The sequence below is a fragment of the Pogona vitticeps genome, chromosome 12, assembly GCF_051106095.1.
Source record: "Pogona vitticeps strain Pit_001003342236 chromosome 12, PviZW2.1, whole genome shotgun sequence".
In the NCBI taxonomy this organism is placed as follows: domain Eukaryota; kingdom Metazoa; phylum Chordata; class Lepidosauria; order Squamata; family Agamidae; genus Pogona; species Pogona vitticeps.
This window is the reverse complement of record NC_135794.1, coordinates 17538793-17562365: the sequence shown is the minus strand read 5'-3', so window position 1 is coordinate 17562365 and position 23573 is coordinate 17538793. Positions and strand designations below refer to the sequence as shown.

Genomic DNA, 23573 nt, shown 5'->3' with positions numbered 1-23573 from the left:
GGTGATAGACTACATTATGTGATTGCTGAGAAATAGCTTGTGCTGCACAGTGTAGACCAAAATGCAAGCCATTTCGCTATCTGATCATACCCTGAGAAGAATGCTCCCCCCCCCCGCCCTGCACAACTAGTTTCAGGAGACAAAATAATAAAGATGAAAGTTGGTGGGTTTTTTTTTAATGGAAATGATCTCTTTGCCACCTAGAATGCCTAGTTCAGGTCCCGGGGGATCGGGAGCCCAAAGGTGAGATGAGCACAAAACAAATCACAAAGCAAAAATTAAAATAAAATAAATAAACCACGAATCAGCCCATTTCATAGTTCGAGAATAAAAAGAAACACTAAATGATGATCAATACTGGCAATTCGTACACTTTGTGGTTCATGCAGTTTGGGCTTTCCAAGAAGGGTAAAACAGTCCCTGCACAAGTTATAGATACCAAATTTGCAGCTGATTCTCTTCTCCGCCCCCTCCAGGTGTGGCAAAGGCTGGATTTGGGACATCCGAGTTATAACCCCCCCCCAGCAAGTCCCTCCAGGAAAGTGCTCGTTAGCAGCTGCCTTGGGGATAATTAAATGAGCAGTTCATGAGAGGGGACTTGAGACAGGATGTTGCTCAACATGAAGTGGCTTAGCTCCCTAAAGAGCACTTTCTTGGGGGGGTGGGGGTGGAGGGAACCAAATCCAGTCTTCACTGCCACTTCCAGATGTCCCAAATTGCACAAACTATGAAAACAGTTTGTTTTATCAAAAGTTCGTGGAAGTCTGTGATTCGTGAATAGTGACAAACCACCACGAATCACCATTTCCCCAATTCATGGCCATCTCTAGTTCTCATATTTCCAGGACATCTCTATCCCAATATAAATCCTGAACTCTTTCGTGAGCTGAAAGAAATTTGGGGGGGGGGAATCATACACAGAGGAGTAGAACGCAGCTACCTTTGGTGTTGAGCGCTTTCTCCGGTTCACCCATTTCTGCGCACGAGGCCAGCGTCAGCATGATGTGGACCATCCAAGCGAGGGAAGAAAGAGAAGACAAGGAGGGTTGGGATTATTAGCAACCAGGTGTAGATTCTGAGAAGGACATGCTCATGTGCAGGTTTCTAAGCTTCTTAGACGATGCTTTTGGAGAGGTCTTCTAAGCCATGAATTTCAAATAACAGCCAAAGTAGAACATGAGGATAGAAGTGCATTGGCAGGCCTACAGTTTGGGGGCCCCCCAAAACTGAACTGTTATGGGGGCTCCTTGAGAACCAGCAACAAGGTCTGGGTAACCACTGCTCTCTTCTTCAATGGAAGCAGATCAACAACACAGATTCTCTAAAAATGAGAACTAATGTCTATTCTGGGCCCCCTCCAGGATTAGGAAACATAAGCTTTCTTAGTTTCATCATAATCCACCCCTGCAGAAGTGGCTTGTTTCAACCAAGCAATGGCTCTCAGACTATGGAAAGGAAGCAGGAATCCCCGGTCCATTTTTATTTCATATACTGCCAAGTGCCAGCAGGCAAAGAACTAAGCAGCAGAAGAGTTTGGAGGAATGCACTCCTTTCAGCTGTCACCCCAGGATCCATGTGGGCTGGGGAATTCTGGGACATGTAGTCTGAAGAGGAAATGTCTCCCAGCTGTGGCAAGCAGCTGGCCTAATCAAGAGCCTACTCCAAGCAGCAACGGTTGAGAATTTAGGTGCAATGCATTTTCTAGACAGCTCTTGCACATTACATCACAAGAGCTCACACAGATGTCTGGAGTGCTCTTCTGTTCTTTTATAACTAATCCTCATAAACTCACCTCAGATACATCAAGCCATTTTGAGTCTAATTAAGAACTGTTTATGCACAGCTATCAGTATGATGCATGATGCCATTTCAGGTGTTGTGGCTCCATTCTTGGGAGCTGTAGTTTGTTGATGTACCTGGACTTTTGGGCTAGGTACATCATCAAATTAGGGACTAGGGTGCTAAAGCAGAAACTTTGAAATGCTCCATGAATATACAAATCCCAGGATCAGAGGTGGGATTTTTGTATTGTTTGGACGACATCATCCAAGTCGGCTGGAAATGCCCCAGGCAGAATTTTGTGGGATTTGGCCCTTTCAAAGTTTCTGCAATATCTTACAACATCTGCTGAATAAATAAGAAAAAAATGATGCTCTGTTTCTGAGCTGTATGATGATGGAGAAACCAGCTGGGTGGAGCTAAGCTTTGTGGGTGTTGCAAAGCATTAGGGGTACTGTAGTTTTCTGACAGACAGCCTGTATGAAACGTAATGGACAGGGAGACCAGGGTATCCCTAACGCTGGAAGAGCTTAGCACCACCTCGCCACTTCTTGAGTAGTCATAAAATCTTACAGCTCAAAAAACGACAAAGTTTCCTCATACATTTAATAGATGATATAAGTTGTGTCAAACACCTGAGGGGGCTTCTGGAGTGGGGACTAAATCCCACCCAACCGCGGGCACCCACACAGGATGCCTGCTGGACATATTGTGCATACACTGTTTAACCACGTTGCCCGGCTACAGATAGCAGAACTCTTCCCTTCTTTCATGTATTATGGGCAAAAAAAAAAAAAAAAAGGCTGAAAAAAATATTTTAAAAATGGTTTTTTGGACAGCTTACATTTCTTTTCACATCTCCCTGTTTCACTGTGAGCTTTAAGTCCAACACGATCACACCCATGTCGTCCTCTAAGCTGTTGGGATCTTCAAGTTTCAGTATCTTCTCACAAGTCCTAAAAGTGAGAAAATAAGTTGGGGAGAGTGTCACCTGGCTGACTCACCCTGGAATCCTGTGAACACAGGATCCAATAAATATACTTTAGTCACACTAAATTTAGGCAAAAATGTACATTGCAGTTGCAATATACAGCCAACAATTCTTTGGTGCTATTAAATTATTTTATACCTTCGCTATTACCCATTATTAAATAATGTAATGTCCAGAGACACTTTATGAGTGATACTATATTTTCTTTTTCCTTTGCCCTCCTCATTTTTTTTCCTTTTGTGTCATGTCTCTTTAAAGGTGTAAGCCTACGACCAGAGGCTCCCTTTTATCCTTTCTATTTATTTTTCAGCCACTTCTATAGCTTTTCCACTTGCAGAGTGGTACGGTGCGTCCTACAAATATCATAATGACGAAGAAAGCTGAAGTGAATCTGGAAACAAGCATGAAGAAATTTTTAATATAAATTTGCTGGCTGTCATTCTACATTGTATTGGCCCTATGGTGCTGGTTTACTGCTTAACTCAGTTTTGTTAATTTTGCCATCTTGACATTTAGCAATGCCTATTAGAGAGGGACTTTTTTAGGGTGGATTCTTGCTTTTATATAATTATTATTTTAATTTTGTTTGTACATTTATGTTATTTTTTGGTAGTTGCCCAGAGTAATAGCTTACCATTAGATGTGTGGGGAATAAATTATAGTAAATAAATAAATAAATCCTAATGCATTCCTCCCAATTATGGATTTAATTCCCATGGATCTCTAGAGAAGCTATAGTTTAAATCCAACTTTTTGTGCTATCTAGACTAGATTTTTCTGCATGGATGGTCCAATGCCTCTGCAGTCTTATTGGTCCAATGGTCAGAATTCTAGAGGGGATGTACACTGGTATAAATGCAATAGTATCAATCACAGAGATAAACTGATGCCTACTAACTAGTATCCACTCACACTGCTGATCATGTGCCAGCCATGATTTTCATCCTGCAACCAGAAATGTAAATGGCAACTGGTTAATCAAAAGCAACTTGCTACTTTAGTTTACAGAATTACATCTACACCAGTGTCAATTCCCAGTAAAATTCTGGGTAGTTTGTCTACTCCAGTTAGAACAGACAACTGGATTTAGCCCATACTATTAAATTTGGCAAGAATACGCAAAAACATCCCCTTAACATTGATCTCGAAGACGCACATTCTCATGTTTGTTCAGTGTGGGTTTTTTCCCCCAAAGGAAAGGAAAACATAAGTTAAAACTTCATCAGCCTAACTAAGAACATAGCAGTGAGGTGGTCACACTGACAACTAATAAATCTGTTGATAACGATTTGGATTCCCGCATTGAGCAGGGCTTGGATTCAATATCCTTATAGGCCCCGTCCGAGTGCATTACTCTATGGCTCTATGATTCTACTGAATTTTTCCTGCTTGGGATTTGGGGTGGAAAGATGCTCGTAAATCTTTATAACCCATGCATCAAATCAGCTCAGCTGCCTAGGAGTGCTCAGCCCTTGATTGGTGATGGGGTGCCTTGCACTCTTCTGCCTCAGGCAGCAAAATGAACGGGGCCACGAGTCGTCTCTCAAATAAGGAACGGTGCTTTGAAGCAAGAAAGCGGCCGGCCGTTTTAATCAGCTTGAACGTTACCTGTTCAATTCCAGTTCATCCAGCATTAGACCCGCTGAACCCATAAAGTCGGAAGTGGTTAAATCTCGATCGTACACCTGGCGTATATGGAGCAGGAGGAGAGGAGGGAGAAAAGAAAGAGGTGAGCATCTGAAAACAATTTCCGCCTCTCGGAGACGAGTTCTCATTTAGTTCTACATTTGTGAATGAAACCGGGCCCGTCAAAAGTCTTTAGAAGCAGAAAGCAAAAAAAGAATGGACTGCCAGCCTCCACAAATAATGTGAAACGCAATCGGCTGACTGTCATTGGCGGTTATTTACTGCTCATTGAAAAGCTTTCAAACATAGTACCACTTCTCACTATCCCACCACTACCCAACCCATGTAGTTTCCAGAACCAAAACCATACTATTTTTTTTTTAAAAATGGATTTTTTCCCCACAAAACTGCTGCCAATTTTTTTTTTTTTTTAGTTTCAAAATAACCTTTGGAGATATTAAGGGTGGGGGAGGATGCTCAAAAGAAATAAGAGAACCTGACAAGCTGCTAAAGTTTAATTATTCCTTTAATAATAGTGATAATAATAATGATAATGATGATAGGATATAAATTAATGCTAATGATAATAATGATAATAATGATGATGATATTATTATTATTATTATTATTATTATTATTATTATTATTATTATTATTATTATTATTATTATTATTATTATAACAACAATGACAACGTCAATGACAATGACAACGACAAACGACGAATGACAATAATAATAATAATAATAATAATAATAATAATAATAATAATAATAATAATAATAATAATAATAATAACAACAACAACAACAATGACAACATCAACGACAATGACAACGACAAATGACAATAATAATAACAACGACAACGACAACGATGACGACAACGACAACAACAATAATAATAATGATGATAATGATGATAATGATGATAATGATGATGATGATAATAATAATAATAATAATAATAATAATAATAATAATAATAATAATAATAATAATAATAATAATAATAATAATAATAATAATAATAATAATAATAATAATAATAATAATAATAATAATAATAATAATAATAAAGGAAGCCAGCCTGTGTGGCCTAGGGCAAAGCAAAGCACACAATCTCAGGGTGCCCCAAGAAGAAAAGAGTGCTCAACCCTTTCCGAGCATTCTCTACCTGAAAAACCCTGGAAAAGGGTTGTCATAAATCAGAATTGACTTGATGGCACAGGATTATTATTATAATCTCTTGAAGCATTATAAAAATCTAGCTCCTTTCTAAAGACTATTGAATCTCTGTTGCAACCCTGCATGAGCCTTCCATCCCTCCTGTTGCCTACAGAACACCAGGATACATACAGATACAGAACGGATACATTTAGCTGTACGAATCCATACCATCTGACACATGAAAGGTGAGACCTTTGTGCAGAGGATTGCGGTCGCTGGCTCGCGGCTGCTCTCAACCAAACCAAAGAATCCCCAAAAGCTTCTGCCAAATTGAACTTCTTTGTCTTTAAGACCCGGCAAGACCCTTTATTGTTTTTACTACACTACACAGATATGGCAGCCGATGCCGTTTTAGCAGCAATGGTTCTGTCCTACAAAACTCTGGGATCAGGCAAGGTCCTTAAGATGTTCTGCTCGTTCGGGGAGTTTCACTAGTATCATCCAGAGGTGTGCACAAGAGATCTCTAGCAGAGAATATGCCGGTGAGCTGCATTAGATGATGCCATGACAGTTAAAGCAGCATAGCTGGTTGATATTGTGTTGGGTGTTCCTACTCGGAAGTAAACCCCATGGATCAGGGGAAGATCATTTTGATGCTTTCAAAGCTGTTTTCACAACAGAAAACACATCAATAGCAAAGATTGCATGTCTGGAATTCTGAATATGCCACCTGGTTCTAGACATCAGATTTCAATGCGAATTTCAAAGGTTCGTAAGGCTGCTCTTGGCAGAGATTCCTGTCACTTCCCTCAAAAACCTGGCCCTATTTCCATCAAATCAGGAATCTGCAAAGCTAACTTCTAAACGTGCCCAGGCCAGAAACAGGCATTAAAGACAACCCATCGCTGCAAGAGGGAAATCCTTAACCAATGTGGGCATCTGCGTGTCACAACAGGAGCTTCTCTCAACTCCAGCGTTACACAGATTAGCTTTCTTTGTTTGGTGATTCTTCTTCAGAATTTCGGTGTGAGATTCCTGGGAAACGTATTTCACAAACCTGGAAAGACTGCCTCCCACATCCGGCTGCAACACGAATGTGCTTTTAGCTCTAATTAGGAGCGGTCTTTAGAATCTCTTTCTGCCCCTCCTCACACACCATTGGGAACAATGGGTTGCAGCTCCGATCAACAGCTTACCTTCACACAGAGCTTCTGCTCCAGGGACTGTATTGGCAGCACCACCGTTTCATCCCAAACAGGGTTCAGATTCTTATAGATCACTCTGCTTTTATAGAGGGTTTTCCCGCACAGCTTAAACTTCACATAGGGGTCACTCGTACCTTGTAGGAATGGAGAACAGAAAGGATTGACCAAGAAAATATTAAAATTACCTATGCGCTCCATGAGAGTTTCCAAAACTGAAAGACGGTGAAAACCTTTATCTGGGTATTTTTCCCCTTCTGGGCAAAGATGTATTGGAAAAAGCAGCTTCAGTTTCAATGCACTGTCATTTTTTTTCCATTAACAGGATATAAGGACATCATTTCCCTATGAGGATTGAGAAATGAACTTTCTCAGCAACAATATAGGGTTGTAAACAAAGCCAAATATTTTAGGGAGGCTTAGTTTTGACCTGTTCCTTCCAGAGATGTAAACTGCTAGAACTACCATATTTTTCTGTGTATAAGATGCCTCCATGTATAAGACACCCCCATTTTTCTAATCCAAAATTAAGAAATCTAAGTGGGGCTTAGCAAGTGTAGGGGGAAGGGATCAAAGCGCTGCAGGATCGCTTTGATCCCTGCTTTCCCCTCCACTTGTTTTTATTCTCTCCTCAGCTTGCTTCTGTGTATAAGATGACCCTCAATTTTTAGTCTAAAGATTTTAGACAAAAGTATAGTCTTATACATGGAAAAATACAGTAATTTGTTCATTAACATAGTTGCCTACACTGTTGTCTTCTCCTTAGACAGCACAGACATGTCTGCTATTGTGAAAAAGGCATGAACTTCAAAATTGACAGTGATCCCCCTGGACTGGGTGGGCACCATGACGAGTCGTGGCTCCTTGACTTTGGCATGCGCTCCACAGGAAGGCCTGCTTGGCACCTTCACGTTTGCGCCAGTCCAAAGCCATTTTCCCAGGCAGTTAAAAAATGCTAATTCCAGTGTTTTCAACTTGTTTCTCCTTCTTGGTCGCAGCAATGAGAGACGCCAAGGTTTTACATCCTTAATTTAAAAAAAAAAAAACCCAGTGATTTCCAGAAGAGGAAGATGAGGAAGGAATCATTCGAAACAGGGCGAGTTCTCCTCGACAGTCTTCGCATCCCAGCCGAAAGCAGCATTTTGATAAGACATGTTCTAGGGAGTTAAGTCCTACTGAACTGCTGGTTTAGGTCTCAGCCAGATATTGGGAGTTCAATTCCCTGCTGGGCCTCCTTGAAAGGGGCCAGACTTGATTATCCATAGGGTCCCTTCCAGCTTTACCGTTCTAAGATGATGATTAGTAATATTTTTATAACTCAAGGAAGCTGATTCCTGAGTACATACAGATGGGATGGTCACTTTCGAATTGGCCTTCTCACCCACACTAGATGCTGTTCCAAGTCCTCCATTAAGAGTACGTTACCATAGTCTCTTGAGACTGAAGGAGGCCTACACAGATGGGGCTAAACTGTAAAAACGAATATATAAAATAGTGAGGGTGGGGAGAATAAGAGTCAAAACATCCCTCAACAGTCTTTCCTCACATCTTTCCCCTCTTTTCCCTACCATCCCTTACCTCTGTCAGTGGAAACAAAAGCATGTCATTCGGTAGATCCATCTATTGCAAATGGGATCCCCTTTTATTAAGCACAGAGAAAGGAAAGGAGAAAACACCAGCCATGTATGTTTCATAGCTACCCAGATAAACACCGGCTATGAAGTATTTCTAAAAACCTTCGGAGGATGCTTTCCCCCTCCACCTCAGAAATGAGCCGATTTGCTGTAGTGCCTTTTGTTAATTTGTCTTGAATATTCAAGTCTTCTCTATTCTTCAAAGAAGAAAAAGAAAAGAAAAGAAAGGGAGGATGAGAAAGGAAAACAGAAGATGCCAGAGAAGAAAAACAACCTTTATCTTCTTGATAAGCAGTGACCGCTGGCACTTTTTAAAAAGGTCCCTCAACTGTTAATTACAAGAAAAGAGGCAGTATGAAGACCAAACAAGGAAAGCCACTCGCAGAACGAAAACATGAAGAGGGCCCTGGAAGCAGGTGGTCCAAACACATAAATTATCTGTCTATTAAATGGAACAAGAGTCATTGGACGAAGCACATCTTTGAAAGTGAACATATAGGCAATGCTTTTTTCTTCTTTTTTTTAATCCGCTGCAATATTCACTCAAAAAATAACTTCCTCCTCCTTCTACACTGAAAAAAAAATAATCTCCACGGGGATATTCTGGCTTCCTTGCGTCAACGCTGACGTTTCATGCATGCTGGAATAACATCTCCCCAACCTACTCCAAACTCTTACTGTAAAACAATGCTGTTGATGTGAAACAAGCTTTGTTTTTTCCCCTTTTCTTTCTTTCTGTCTTTTTAAGTGTGGATGTGTGTGGGGTTTGGCTAGGAGGACGGATGGGAATGATAATGAAAGAGTCTTTTAATTAAATGAGATTGCCACCCTGGGATCAGGACTTCATGCTTGTCAGCTTAGTCTCAAAATAAACATCTCAGAACGGGGCCTCTGAGGTGTCACTTACGGACGCAAAGCACGCCGGGTAATCCCTAGGTATCTTGACAGCTACATAATGTTCGAACTGTTTCACGGGTGAACAGAACCACTTGCATGAAAGAAAATATTAATGTCTGGAATTAATAGGGGAGGGGGGGAAAGAGGGATGGGGCGCTTGACGAAACCAAAAACGAGGGAAAGAAGGTGTCAAGTTAGTAGAACGTTAATTGTGAGGGGAAAAAAATAATTGAGAGGCGTAGGGGGAGAAGAAGCCAGAGAAAAACGGTGCGCGCAACAAGGAATGGAAGGGGGGATGAGAATGTCCGTTCCCAACCCAACCGAGCAGTGCAAAAGAAAAAAAGAAAAGCTGTCTGACTGTCAAGAAAGTAACGTCTCAACTAGGCAGGCGTTTGGAAAAGGGCAAGGGAGAGCGGGTGCCACTAAAGGCGAGGAGAGATACTGCACAAATGACGGGCCTTCAGTGTCAACCAACAGATCGGCTTTAACCTTAATATCATCAGCTTTGGAAACAATGGTGCTCGGAGCTGTTTACTTCAACACAGCCGGTGGCTGAGATCACACCCATGAATGAAAAGGCTTGAGCCTTTCCGAAAAACAAAACTGCCAACTTTGTGTGTGTGTGTATACGTATATGTATATATACACATACACACTAACCTACATGTTTTACAGAAAGCAATGTTCTCTGTTGATACAACAAACATAAGCAAGCAGAAATTAATTAGACCTTTCCCGTCCATATTAACCACCTAAAAGCTTGCATAGGGAAAAGTACGCTTCTATAGAAATAATAGTAACCTGAAGCATATTCAGTCTTTCTTCAGCATCCTTCCTTCCTGAACTGAAAGTAAGTGAATTCATTCATTCATTGTGTCCTATTGCAAATTCCATGAAAATAATAGTTCAATAGCATTCAAAGCAGCGGCTAATCAAATTAGCCTCACACAAAGAAATGTCATCTCCTTGTGTGGGGAAAACGGAGCATGAAATCTAAACTTTGATTTGCTAAGTCATTTCATTTTTTAAAAAACTAAAATCACCATGCAACTCAAAAGAACAATCCAGCCTTGACGGGTTGAGCCCATCATACCATCTAGTCTAGTATTCTGTTTGTTATGCTCAAACCGTTGCACCTAGGAAACCTTTCAACAAGACATAAGCAATACTACTTTTACCAACTCATGTTCCTCAGCAACTGGTATTCAGATACTTCTGTCTCTGTCATGGAAGGCAACAGAATAATAATTTCAAGATGTCAAATCGATTCTGACTTCCGGCAAGCCTTTCCAGGGTTTTCTAGGTAAAGAATGCATAGATGTGGTTTTCTTCCCTGGTTGCTGGAGGGAAATGTTCTCTCGTTATCCCCCAATTAGTTTGTTGTGAGTTTTTTTTTTTTTCTGGTTACAGGACGCACAGTCAAGGTTGAAACATTTTCCCGACCGACGATGTAACTGCAGAACATCTCCCCATCGCCCGGAGTGTTGTGTGATTTTGAACCTTTGTACAAAATCCTTTACCAGGATTGCCAGTGTGCATGACCCACCCCACTTCTTTACAGAATCGAAGCCAGGAAGGTGGCCAGCATTACGACACCATGCGTATTAATCTTCTGAAAGATTTTGTGCCTGATACATCAATATGTTGATAAGAATATGACACTAGGAGGCTGCCGTTGTAACATTACTAGAAAGTTTTATTATTATTATATGGGAAAATACATTGAACCTTTGCTATGCCAAGGGGGTGACTTGCTAGTAATGTTGCATGGATATCCCACGTCCATTATGTGTGACGCATTTCTTCAGGCGCAGCCAGTACAACAGAGGACACTTTCCTAAAGGAGAAAGCCCTTCCCAATCAACGTTCTTTCTCATTTTCAGCCCTGCTGGGAAGCCCCAAAATGGCCGCGCGCAGCCTTTTCACACCCTGCCCTCGCTTACCGAGGGCGCAAAAATGGCTGCCGGACCCTGGAAACATCGCTGAACGGTGAGTTTTTTGCCCATTTGGAACGCATTAAACATCGATGTTTAATGCGTTCCAATGGGCTTCCCCGTTCCGTACAGCGATGTTTTCACATAGCGAGAGTTAATCCGGAATACAAACCAAGGGGCTGATTTGGCCTTGAAACAAGAGAGAAAATAGACTGGTCATGCCTGACTCTTTGTGACCCATCAACCAGCTGGGGATAATGATTTAAATAGGAGGAAATAAATCGGTACCATTAAAAGTTCTTGGGACATTTGCTGTGAGATATAAACCACGTGACCACGATTCAGTACAACCGAGATATGGAACGTATTGGAAGAACTAGAAAACATTTTCCTCATGTGACTGACGTCAAAGTCACAGAAGTAGCTTTTGTTTTTAAAAAAATTAAAAGGAAAGCCTTGCATTTCCAACAACAAAAATCTGATTTTGTGCAAAAGACAAGTTTTTTATGCACAACGCAGGTTTAAAAAAATACAAAAAAGAGGGGTTGCTAATATTGCAACTTACAAAGGGAAGGGGTGGTTGTTTTTCACTCTTGCACGGGTGCAAAAAAGCTCACAATGGTTATCTGAGACACTCCTTCTCTGCAGACAAAAACATTTGTGAATATGTATCACTTGATATGAACAAGGAAGGACCGCCCGTCTTGCAAACCCGAGCCTGTGGCTTCCTTTAGGGAGTTGGTCATCTCATGTTCGGTCTTCCTCTTCTCCTGCTGCCTTCTACTTTTCCCATCATTATTGTCTTTTCCAGAGAATCCTGCCTTCTCACGATGTGCCCAAAGCAGGACAGCCTCAGTTCCAACGTTCAGAGATAGCTCAGGCTTGATTTGCGTTTTCGTTTAGTCGTTAAGCCGTGTCCGACTCTTTGTGACCCATGGACCAGAGCATACCATGCCCTCGTTTGTCTCTCTGGCAGTCCTGGGTTTCTGCAAAGCTCTCGTCCAGCACCACATTTCAAAGGAATCAATTTGCTTCCTCTTTTTTATTTTTTAATGTCCAGCTTTCACATCCATACATGGTGATACGAGAGAGTGCATTTTGGGCACTGTTTCACACACGTAGCACAAAACAAATCTGAATCACCCAGTCCCATTGAAAGAGAACTTAAGCTACTTTTTAAAAGACAAACATTCACAGCACTATATTCTTGAAGGCTTGGTCAGGATCTGATGGTTGTTGTAGGTTTTTCAAGCTGTTTGGCCATGTTCCGGAGGTTTTTCTTCCTAACGTTTCACCAGTCTCTGTGTCCGGCCTCTTCAGAGGACAGGAGTTGGAACTTGAAGAGGCTGGCCACAGAGACTGGCAAAACGTTAGGAAGAAAAACCTTCATTAACACAGCCAAACAGTCCAAAAATCCTATAACAACCATTCACAGCACTAATTCTTGTGGCAATGACACCTCCCCTTTTTATAAAGAAAAAGCAGCTCTCAGCAGATTGTTCTCTGAGCAGGAAAGGCATGCTAGCACCACTGCAGAGCCATTTCAAACTGTAGACGGTTTAAGTGCAGAATTGAATTAAAGACAGAATAAAATTGCACATTCAAGCATTGCATTGGCATTTAGTAGCTCAAAGTGACTTTAAATGGCTACTGCTGCCCTCTAGCAGTGAAAAGGAGAACAATTTCTCAACCTAAAACTTTCCCCAAGTTCAGAGATTCACTTCATTTGCCAGCTGTTTTTAATTTGTTATGCAAATTAAAAACACCCTTACAAGACACATGGTTCAGTCATTTGTTAAATAAGGTAAAGCTAAAGGTTCCCCTTTGACATTTAGTCCAGTCGTGTCCAACTCTAGGGCGCAATGCTCATCCCCGTCTCCAAGCCGTAGAGCCAGCGTTGTCATACGCCGTGCTACCTTGGGTGTCTGGGTGCTGAAGTCCCAAACATCTAAAACAGTGGTCCTCAACCTTGGGTCCCCAGATGTTCCTGGACTACAACTCCCAGAAATCCTGGCCAACACTGCTAGTGGTGAGGGTGTCTGGGAGTTGTAGTCCAAGAACATCTCAAGACCCAAGGTTGGGAACCACTGCATTTCACTAGCCTTGTTCTACACCTGTGGCTCTCTGGGAAGAGTTCCTAGTCGGATTTCTTCCCAGTCCAAGAAATAGTGGGATTTTTCTTATTTACATTAGCCATGTGTCTTTGCAAGTTCCCAGCACTATATAGAGACGGTTGAACTGAACTTGGGATCTTTCACACCCAAAACATCTGCTCTGTCATAAAATGAACAGCATTTTCTCTCCCCTAGAGATGGGTATGTGTTTTGGCTGCACAGCTGTTCCACAGGCCCCCCCTGCGCCATTTCCCCCCGCAGGAAAATGGCAGTTTGTGATGGCTCGTGGTTTGTCGCTGTTCACAAACTTTCACGAGCTTTCTTCACAAAACAGTCTCATGGTTCATGCAGTTAGGGACTTCCGAGAGTGGCAGAATGGACTCCGCACAAGTTAGGGACACCAATCTCACGGCGAGTCTTCAGCGGACGCTCCTCCCCACTCCCTCCAAGTTTGGCGAAGATTGGATTTTGGGACGTTCAAGTTATAGCCTCTCCCCAAAGCTGGACCCCCAGGAAAGTGCACTTCAGCAGCAGGTGACCCATGAAATGGCGCAATTCATGAGATTCCCCCCCTTTTTTTTTTCATGGTTTGTTTAATGCTCATCTCTAATTCCTAATACACAGCAATGATTAAAAACATCCACAAGAGGGCACCACAAGCATAGCGTTTGGGATATCTATACGACAATTTCCTTTTCCACATGGACAAATAATTTCCTACATGTCCTAGTACTTTATTCCAACAGGAGTCAGGTACCAATAGAATGGCTGTTGTTATTATTGTTGTTGCTGTTATTTTGCTGTTAGAATCATGAAACTGGAAAGGGCCTATATCGCCCTCTGCTCAATGCAAATCAAAGAATATCTACCAGGCGGTTCCCCAATTTTCACTTGAAGTCCCAAGCCCAAGCCCCAGTCCCTGTTAAAATCAAGCCCCCCCCCCCAAAAAAGGGGGCAGGGCAGGTGGGTTCAGAGTCACAAGTCAAGTTCAAGTCATTGGGGAAAAAAACAAACAAACTTGAATTGAATCTCTGGTGTGACGTACAGTGGTGCCTCGCTTGATGATGTTAATTCATTCCAGCGAAATCGCTGTAGAGCGAAAACATCTTCAAATGGAACGAAAAAACCCATTGAAATGCATTAAAACCCGGTTAATGCATTCCAATGGGCTGAATACCTGCTCATCCAGCGAAGATCCTCCATACGGCGGCCATTTTTGGTGCCTGTATAGCAAGGAATCTGTCCTAAAAAACAGCGGGGGGCCATTTTGAAACCCAACAATCAGCTGTTTGCTGATCATCGTAAAGCAAAAAATCGGTTCCCAAGATAGGGAACCGATCAACGTGAAGCGAACTTCCCTCATTTAAAACATTGTTTTGCGATTGCAAAAGCGATCGCAAAAACGTTGACGTAATGCAGATTCGTCGTAGAGCAGGGTAATTGTCCAGCGGGGCACGACTCTATGTCTGACTTATACCCGTGGCTCAAGTCCCCATCTCTGATGTTGGGAAAGTGTGAAGGCAAGAGGAAAAGGGGACGACAGAGGATGAGATAGTTGGGCAGTGTCATCGAAGCGACCAACATGAATTTGACCCAACTCTGGGAGGCAGTGGAAGACAGGAGGGCTTGGTGTGCTCTGGTCCATGGAGTCATGAAGAGTTGGACATGACTTAACGACTAAACAACAACAAAACTTCAATTCCATTTAGCAGTCAACAGATCTACTTGAAGATGAGATTAAGGTCTGTCCCTACCATCAAGGCTCTAGGATAAACAATTCATATGGCCTCCCAGTATCAAATCTTGGAACTGCAGAGCTGAAAGGGACCCTATGTTGACCCCAGTTCTTGTCAAGAAGGCCCCAGTGGGGAATCAAACTCCCCAATGTCTGGCTCTGAAGCCAGAGACCTAAACCACTGAGCTTCCTCAGACATTTCATTTCATTCAGAAAACGTGGACTCCACAGACCTCCCATGTGCTCTTCAAGGGGGCATCTAATTTCACCATGATTTGAGGAGCCCTCGACATCTCTGCCACACCCCCACAATCATTTTTTTTAAAATTGGCTAAAAGAATGCACAAATTAGTTTTTCAATAGAAAAGGCGAGAAAAGGTACAACACCGTTTTTGGGAGGGGGGTAGGGTTCAAGCCTCCAAACTATAAAGATGTGTGTGGTTCCTGGATTATTAGAAATTGGCCACTTCTAGTCTAGTGCAGGTTTTTGAGTACCCTTGAAATTTGCAGGACCTACTTTGATTTCCTTCCTTCCTTCCTTCCTTCCTTCCTTCCTTCCTTCCTTCCTTCCTTCCTTCCTTCCAAAGCATACACTTTCAATGAAGGCATTCCGAATGCCGAATTATTCTACGAAGGCCAAGAATTCACGGAGCAGAGAATCTTTTCGCACACGAATCCTTCGCTACAGCCATTCACCACATACTATTTTAATGGTACAGTTCAGGCCACAAGGTGGCAGAAACCCCTCTGGTATAACTGATTCTATAAGACATTTGGGGGTCAGACATTTTTAAGACCTCCTGGGCAGAGGATATTCCGTGCCATTATTATCCGTATATTTACCAGGAGCCCAGCTTTACTGTCTGACCACCGCTGCTCAACAGAATACACCTCTCCGATTTCCCACGCCTTGTTTACCAACATGATACATCGCAAGTCAACTCACCACACCGATCTCTGATGACCAGGTTCCTGCCTTCTTTCAGATGTATGGTGAGCAGATACGCAAATGAGCTGCGCGATTTACTCAAGGAATCACTTTCTTCCTCAGGTGGCGTCTGTGGGAAAAATTCAAAAAGGGAAACTCATAAAATCATAGAATAATTGAGTCAGAAGGGGCCTATCAACTCCCTGCTTCAAGATCTCTGGATTCAATTTGGAAGCTGATTTTTGGGAGGGGGATTGAAACATCTCTGAGTCTGGTCCAGAATGACTTGTGCCCCCAGTGCAATTTGCTTTGTGCCCAGCACCTGATTCGGTTTAGAAATCTGCAGAGTTGGTGCCCTAACTTGCATTAGAAAACCAAAAGCGACTGGATCAGTTTGGGTTTTGCAATGCAGTATGTGAAATCTGGAGACACAGCACCTGCTAAAGAGGAAACCAAAGTTTGCTTTTGGGGAAATATTGGTCACCTGAAGCAATTTGTGCTCTCATGGGATCTGAATAAATCTTTTAAGTATACAGTGGTGCCTCGCTTAACGAGCGCACCGTTTAATGACGAATCCACATAGCAACACATTTTTTGCGATCACATTGCAATGTTTTAGGTGCCTAAACATCGCTTACCGATTATCGCATTGCAATGTTTTTTAAACAGCTGATCGGTAGTTCCAAAATGGCTGCCACATCCGCTAAATGACCACCTGCAGCGTTTTCGCGCCCTGCCCTCGCTTACCAGGCAGCAAAAATGGCAGCCGGATGTAGGATTCCCTGCGTAGCGGTGAGTTTTTCCCCAATAGGAACGCATTAAATGGAGTTTAATGCGTTCCTATGGGTTTTTCCCCCCCGCATAGCGACGAATCCGGATGGCAATGTTAATCCTGGAATGGATTAACGTCGCTATGCGGGGCACCACTGTACTTCAACTCGGAATTGAATCCAGTTTAATTTAGGCGTAAAAATCAGTTCAAATCAGGCTGATTCTGTTTGAAATTTGGAATTCATCCAAACCTGGTGTACAGTCCTAGTACTATGAAAATACTGCAGGAAAGACAGAACTGCACACTAATCACCTCCTTCTAGCGGACCAAGGCTGACAACACTGTTGTGCAGTTCCACACAAATCTTGTGGAAGTACAATAAGTTAAGAAATCTCCATAGATATTATTTGCTGCATACTGTGCTGTGCAATTTGGCGGGCAACAGAGAAGATCTATGAAGATTTCTTCTTTTAGCAATTTGTTTGTAAGTTATGCCATTTGCAAAAATGTGCAGCAGGATCTCAGTCCAAGAGGGCTATATTTTCCCAATTATGTCTCCATAATTCAGGGAAATTTTCTTGGAACAAAATTCAGTGTCCTTTCTGAAGCAGAGAGAGAAAGCATAGAATGTCTGGCTGAATATGAAAAAGAAAACGTTGTTGTTATATGTTGTCAAGTCACCTCTCACTTAGGGTGTCTCTATGAACGGAGCGATCTTCAGCATGTCCTGTCCTCCAACAGCCCCTGCTCAGTTCTTGCAAACTAAAGCCTGTGGCTTCTTTGAGGGAGTCGGTCCATCTCATATTTGCCCTTCCTCTTTTCCTGCTGCCTTCCACCATTCACAACATTATTCTGCCTTCTGATGATGTGCCCAAAGCAGGACAGCCTCTCAGAAAACAGATGACCCTTTGGATGCCACTGAGCAACAAATTCACTTTGTGCAATTTGTACAGATATGCGCTGAAGTGTTCTTTTTACAACTCTGATCAATTGGCGTGGAAAGATCATTCTTGCTCTTATTCTTCTCTCCTGCCACCTTGTCTTCCCATGGGCCAAGAGAATAAATGTGTGACTCTTCATCTTTGCACCCAAGGATAAGATGAATGAGAATTTACCCCCTGTGCATCAGCTTCTTTCTCCCAACATCTTAGAAGCCACAGGTTACAAACAAAAACATTACTTCTGATGTATTACTTTATAGCAGGGGTTGGCAACATAGAGGGGCCAAGGATTTCTACCCACCTTCCAGACCTCAGAGAGCCACATCCACCTACTGCAACTCCGTGTCCCCAAAATATTTCCTTAAGTCACCAGACAGTCATTTTAGGTGGAGGTGAAGGGGGGGGCAAGCAGAACTAAGCCCGTAAGGACAAAACCCAAATTGCAGAGATTAACCTACACAAAATGACAATTCACGCTTCTAAGAGGCTGCAAGCGGTCGCTTCTAGTTGTGACTTTAGCATAATAAATCATAGACAGAGCAGGTTCATTTGATTCAATGGAACATACATAAGAGATTACTCACTAAATCCGTATTGATTCAATAGGCTTACTCTAGGGCAATTTACTATGCTAAGCAACAGGAGCTTTGACTAAAATTTCCAACCCAAATTCCCCCTTAGTCACAGTATTTTGGGATTTAAGAAAGAAAATCACTTACAGGGTCGTCAAATATCTGAGAAGCACATGAGGAGTCCAGATTGAGTCCTCCAGAAGAACGCTGTGAAGAACAAAGAGGCCTTTAGGTCACAGATGCTGCATTGATATAGCGCGGTACTGCTATTGTTCAAGATCAGCGAGCCATTATTACCCACGTACAAAACCAGAAGAAAGTTGAACAGAGAAGTAATGGCTTATAGTTGCACGGCAAGGACACACACTCATTTAGAGCCCATGTGGTGTTCCATACTCAGAATAACTCTACAGTGGTGCCTTGCTAGACGATAATAATCCGTTCCACTGAAATTGCTGTTTAGCGAAATCATTGTCTAGCGAAAAGCAAATTGTCATCTAGCAAAAACCGGTTTGCAAAGCAGGGACCAAACATTGTCCAGCTAAATTCCCCCATAGGAATCACTGTTTTGCGAATTGCTATAGAGATCACAAAAAGTCAATGGTTAGTAAAAAAAAAACCTGTCACGCGGGGTAACTGTTTAGCGAGGCACCACTGTAGTTGCACAACTGTGGGACACAGAAAGTTACCTTCTACTAAGCCATTGGCCCATCGAAGGCTGATAAAGAAACTGAGATGTGATGAAGTGGAGTGAAGACCACAAAAGGCTATGCAAATTAAAACTTCTTAATTTATAAGTGACCTCACACACACACACACACACACACACACACACACACACACACACACACAAGCTTTTTACACAAACAACCTTGTAGTATTTCTTCTCAAATCCCCAAGGCTAAGTTTTGTAAGATGAGCTTGACTTTGAGCTGATTCTCCTGAGACTCAAAAAGCATTAAAAGGTTATTAACTCCCTTTTCAATTCAGAGATGTACCCTCATTTAGAAAGCAAAGCCCCATTCTGATGCTATCCTGGCTATATATGACATACAGGCCTAGCCCACTCTGCATTCATTCAACCACGTGTGGAGAGCAGCAAGAGAAAGATGTTATTGAGTGGGCATAACTAGCTAACCCTTCCTACTTTCTCTCCGTTGGGAGTCTTACAAGGCAGAAACAATACTTACAATAGCACTGTTGGCACTCAATGTAACTTGGTTGGGCAGTTTCAAATATGAAGAGACATGAAAAATGTAATTTTGGTCTATGTAGCATCACAAGGGCTATGGCAGCCTGATAAAAGTTTGTTGACTAACTAAAACATTAAAAATTGTGTTTCCTTGCCCAATGAGCTTATCAAACCAAGGAAATTAAGAACTGAATAGAATGAGGGGAGAAGACCCCCCTGAAAAAATAGGTTAGACTTTACCATTAAACAGTCTCTATTCCTGGACCATTCCAAGAACCCAAACCATGGATGGCTTGGTCTTGGTTTAATCCTGGTTGGAAATCTGGATTTTAGAACACAAGTAGTATGATTTCATCAGTTCAGCACATTTTCAAGCAGCTTCACATATCCGAAAATAGTATCTTGAAGTGGTTTACACTACAAAATCAAGGAACACAAACAAATATTAAATTCCATTCCAGATTCTCAGGAAATGGGGTGTGTGCAGAACTAGCTACCATGCCAAATCCATTGCTTGTTTGTGTATACAGTTGTGAACAGACAGGACTGGATAACCTGGCAGATTGCCTTCTCAGATTGCACACACCATAGATGAGATCTGGGGAAAATAAGGATATCGCACATGATAGAGAAGCCCCACTTTGAGACTGCTGTCAAATGACCGCCAGCATAGCCAGGTCTCCATCAAGAAGCTAAGTGGCTCTCAACCCAACCGTAAGCAACACTGGTTAGTCCAAACCAGCATACTCCAAATGAACCCATGTAGACGAGTCCAGACTTAGGTCTGGCTGACCCAATGAACGTTACCTCAAGTGTATCCTCTGTAAGATCACTGCTGAAACTGTTCCTCTGTAGCGATTCAAAGTAATCTCCACTGGACTTCCGCCTCACTTCTGATCTTGGGACAGACAAATCCATCCTGCTAACCCCAAATTCCAAGCGCACAGTCTCTTGCTGACTCCATCGGCATTCCTCCGCATCCCGTTTCAATGAAGCATCGCAAGGAAGAAACATCTCGGTTGCATCAAAGTCATTTGGAAAGTAAGTGGACAATGCTTTGGAACATGAGTATCTTGTTTCTTCCTCAACAACAGCCTCCACATTCAACATGTCAGGCACCGAGGAACTAAGGCGACGTTCTAAAGGAAACCGTTTTCTTGACTGTACCAATTTGGTTGAGCTTTTCTTAGTCCTTCTGATGCTCAGGTTGTGGAACAAAGGCTTTGTTCTCAGTTTGAATGATCCCCAGACAGTGGGCTTCTCCAGATCCATGGCTGAACTGGGCTTTCAAGAGCCTTGTGGTATCCCTAGACGTACGTTCTTTCACCAAGTCCTAAAAATGGTGATAGAGGAAAAGAGCAGAAAACCCAAGTTAGTTGCAGCATTTCATAGTGGCATAGACAGGGATCAAGTTATATCACTGTGGTTTTTTTTCCCTTCCCACGTGAAAACAGGTAAGCAAATACACATCATTTCACACACAAGTAAAAAATAAGCCCCATTATTTGGAGAAAGGCGGCCTATAAATAAAACAAATAAATGAGTGTTTTTCTGAAAAGGAAGGAAATTGAATCACTAATCTCAAAAAACTTATGTGGATAGAAATAACCATAGATGAACTATTTTGATCTTCAAGAGACAACTTGATGGGAATTCCTGAATGCTATAAATGACTCAGCTCAACAGCTTCTAAGCATTGTGTTGTACACAGAAGACCCAGTCAATCCTGGAGTCTATTTATATATGATGGGGAAGCCCTGTATCTACTGCCGGTCTTTAAACCCTAGGCGAAAGACAAGTTCTATAAGAATTGTCCATAGTCTGCTTGCCTTCTGGATATATTTCTGTGCTAGGATCAGGGTTGAAGGCGTCTGATAAAATGACCTTAATCAGGCGTGCATAGGGTTATGCTTGAACAGATTTGCCATCATGGATTTGCTTGCTTTATCCCTATAATAAGAGCTATATACAACAGCTTTATTACTTTCAAGCCACTTGAAGTTCTTTATAACTTGAAGTTCTATATGGGCATCAATTTATTCTCCATTCCGCCTGAGGGTAGGACAACAACCAATGGGTGTAAGCTCGTCAAACCTGGAAATAAAGAGGAATTTCCTGTCAGTGAGAATCATTAAGCAGTGGAATAGTTCACCATCTGTTTGGGACAGTACAAGGCCCGGGATGGTATGAAGTCTTCTACCTTGGGCAGGGGGTTGGACAAGAAGACCTCCAAGGTCCCTTCCAACCCTATGACAATTCTATGATTCTATGTTAATTTACAGCTATGGATGAAAAATACCACATATATTTTTGGCCGTAACTGCAAACAGTGTTGTATGTTGTAGATCGCACTACTTGTAGACCAGAAGCCACAGACCCCATCTCCCCAGGGTTGAGGTGGGACTAGAAACTGACCTGCACAATTCTCAGCTCCAAGCCAACATTATGGAGCCTAAACAACCATGGAACCTTGTTCTAGGCATATTCATCATCATCATTTTAGAACCACAGAGCTGGAAGGGACCCTATGGGCTATGGAGTCCAGCCCCTGCCAAGGAGGCACAGTGGGGAATCAAACTCTCAATGTCTGGCTCCGCAGGCGGGTACTTAAACCACTGCTCACACTTGCTTTTCCAACACAGTCTCCTTTGGTCAGAGCTTTAATAGGTACTGACCAGCGCTTCAAATTGGGCCCAGAATAAATACACATAGGTCTAAGCCGTGAGGAAAAGGTTGAATTTGGAACTCCTACATCGGCTGCACAAACGGCAAGACAGTAGGGGAAACGAACCGCATCCAACACAGTCATGAATCATTCTGTCTCTCTTCCCCTCTCAGCACCGCCACCAACACCACATAAGCTGAGCGTGTGACGACTGGCGTGACTTCATTGCCCTGTCAACCGCTACTCGCAGCAAGAGACACTTGAGGAGAAAATAACGGGAGGACTATGTGATGAAAAAGAAGTTAAGACGTCCAATGGCCAGCAGTTGTTACATTCGCTGGGCTGCCCTTCATATAACCAGTAGGTACTGACTGCGCTACCAAACCACGGTGGGGGATATGACAGACAGCCCAGAAAACATCTCTCATTGCTTGCATGACTGCTTTTACAGCCACAGATTCTGGCCAAGAAGAGGAAGGAAATATAAGCACGATTTGAAGGACCACAATGGAACTGAGGTTGAGAGAGTTTCACATCCCTAACACACACTGAATTTGGCTGTATTATTCCGTACTGCTTAGATACCAAGATCCAGGTCTATATAGCCTGTGTCCTGAGCACACTCCTGCACTTCAGTGAGTCCTGGACCCTTTGTGCATGGCAGGAGAGGAAGTTGAACACGTTCCATGTGCGTTGTCTCCAACACATTTTTTGGTATCACCTGGCAGGACAAAGTTCCAAACAGAGTAGTCCTAGAACGAGCTGGAATTTTTAGCAGGTATACATTACTGAAACAGCGACGTCTACATTGGCTCGGACATGTCGTGAGAATGACTGATGGTTGGATTCCAAAAGATCTCCTATATGGATAATGAGTGCAGGGAAATTGCCCCAGAGGGAGACCACAGCTGCGATACAAAGAGATCTGCAAGCGGGATCTGAAGGCCTTAGGAATGGACCACAACAGATGGGAAACTTTGACATCTGAGCGTTCAACCTGGAGGCAGGAGGCCTCTCCCAATTTGAAGAGACACTTGTTCAGCAGGCTGAAGCAAATACACAGTCCCAAAACCAGCAAAACCAGGGAGCTGGACAGGGGACAGACTGTATTTGCCTTCAGTGTGGAAGGGATGGTCACTCTCAGCCTTCTCAGCCCCACTAGACGCTGTTCCAAGTCCTCCATTCAGAGCACATTACCATAGTCTCTCGAGACTGAAGGATGCCTAATCTAATCTATGTGTTCCTGGAAGCAGCTTTTGGGAGTTCCAAGCAAGGCTTGTTCCCAAACATAACTGCAAGTGCCAGACCAGTGGGACCAGTTTTGAAGGTACACCTCGAATGGAAATCCCAGCAGCTATCAGGAGATCGATTACCATCAAGCCAAGTTCACCACAACAAGTCTACCTTCCCTCTTCCTGTCAA

At 42.6% G+C, this 23573-nt stretch overlaps 1 protein-coding gene across 2 annotated transcripts in view; it reads right to left on the bottom strand.

Moving 5' to 3' along the window:
* The window catches only part of MCTP2 (multiple C2 and transmembrane domain containing 2), a 113087-nt gene extending 91073 nt beyond the window's left edge, over nt 1-22014 (bottom strand). Inside the window, exons 1-7 of one of the 2 annotated variants that reach the window (XM_078380911.1) lie at nt 20294-22014; nt 18442-18501; nt 16028-16139; nt 6762-6904; nt 4379-4455; nt 2624-2735; nt 941-976 (exon numbers count right to left, since the gene is read on the bottom strand). In XM_078380911.1, the coding sequence (XP_078237037.1) occupies nt 941-976; nt 2624-2735; nt 4379-4455; nt 6762-6904; nt 16028-16139; nt 18442-18501; nt 20294-20758 (1005 nt within the window). In that variant the 5' untranslated portion in view covers nt 20759-22014. Of the gene's footprint in view, nt 1-940; nt 977-2623; nt 2736-4378; nt 4456-6761; nt 6905-16027; nt 16140-18441; nt 18502-20293 lie in introns of those variants that run through there. The other variant, XM_078380910.1, reaches the window with a different exon arrangement.
* Nucleotides 22015-23573: the final 1559 nt, after the last annotated feature.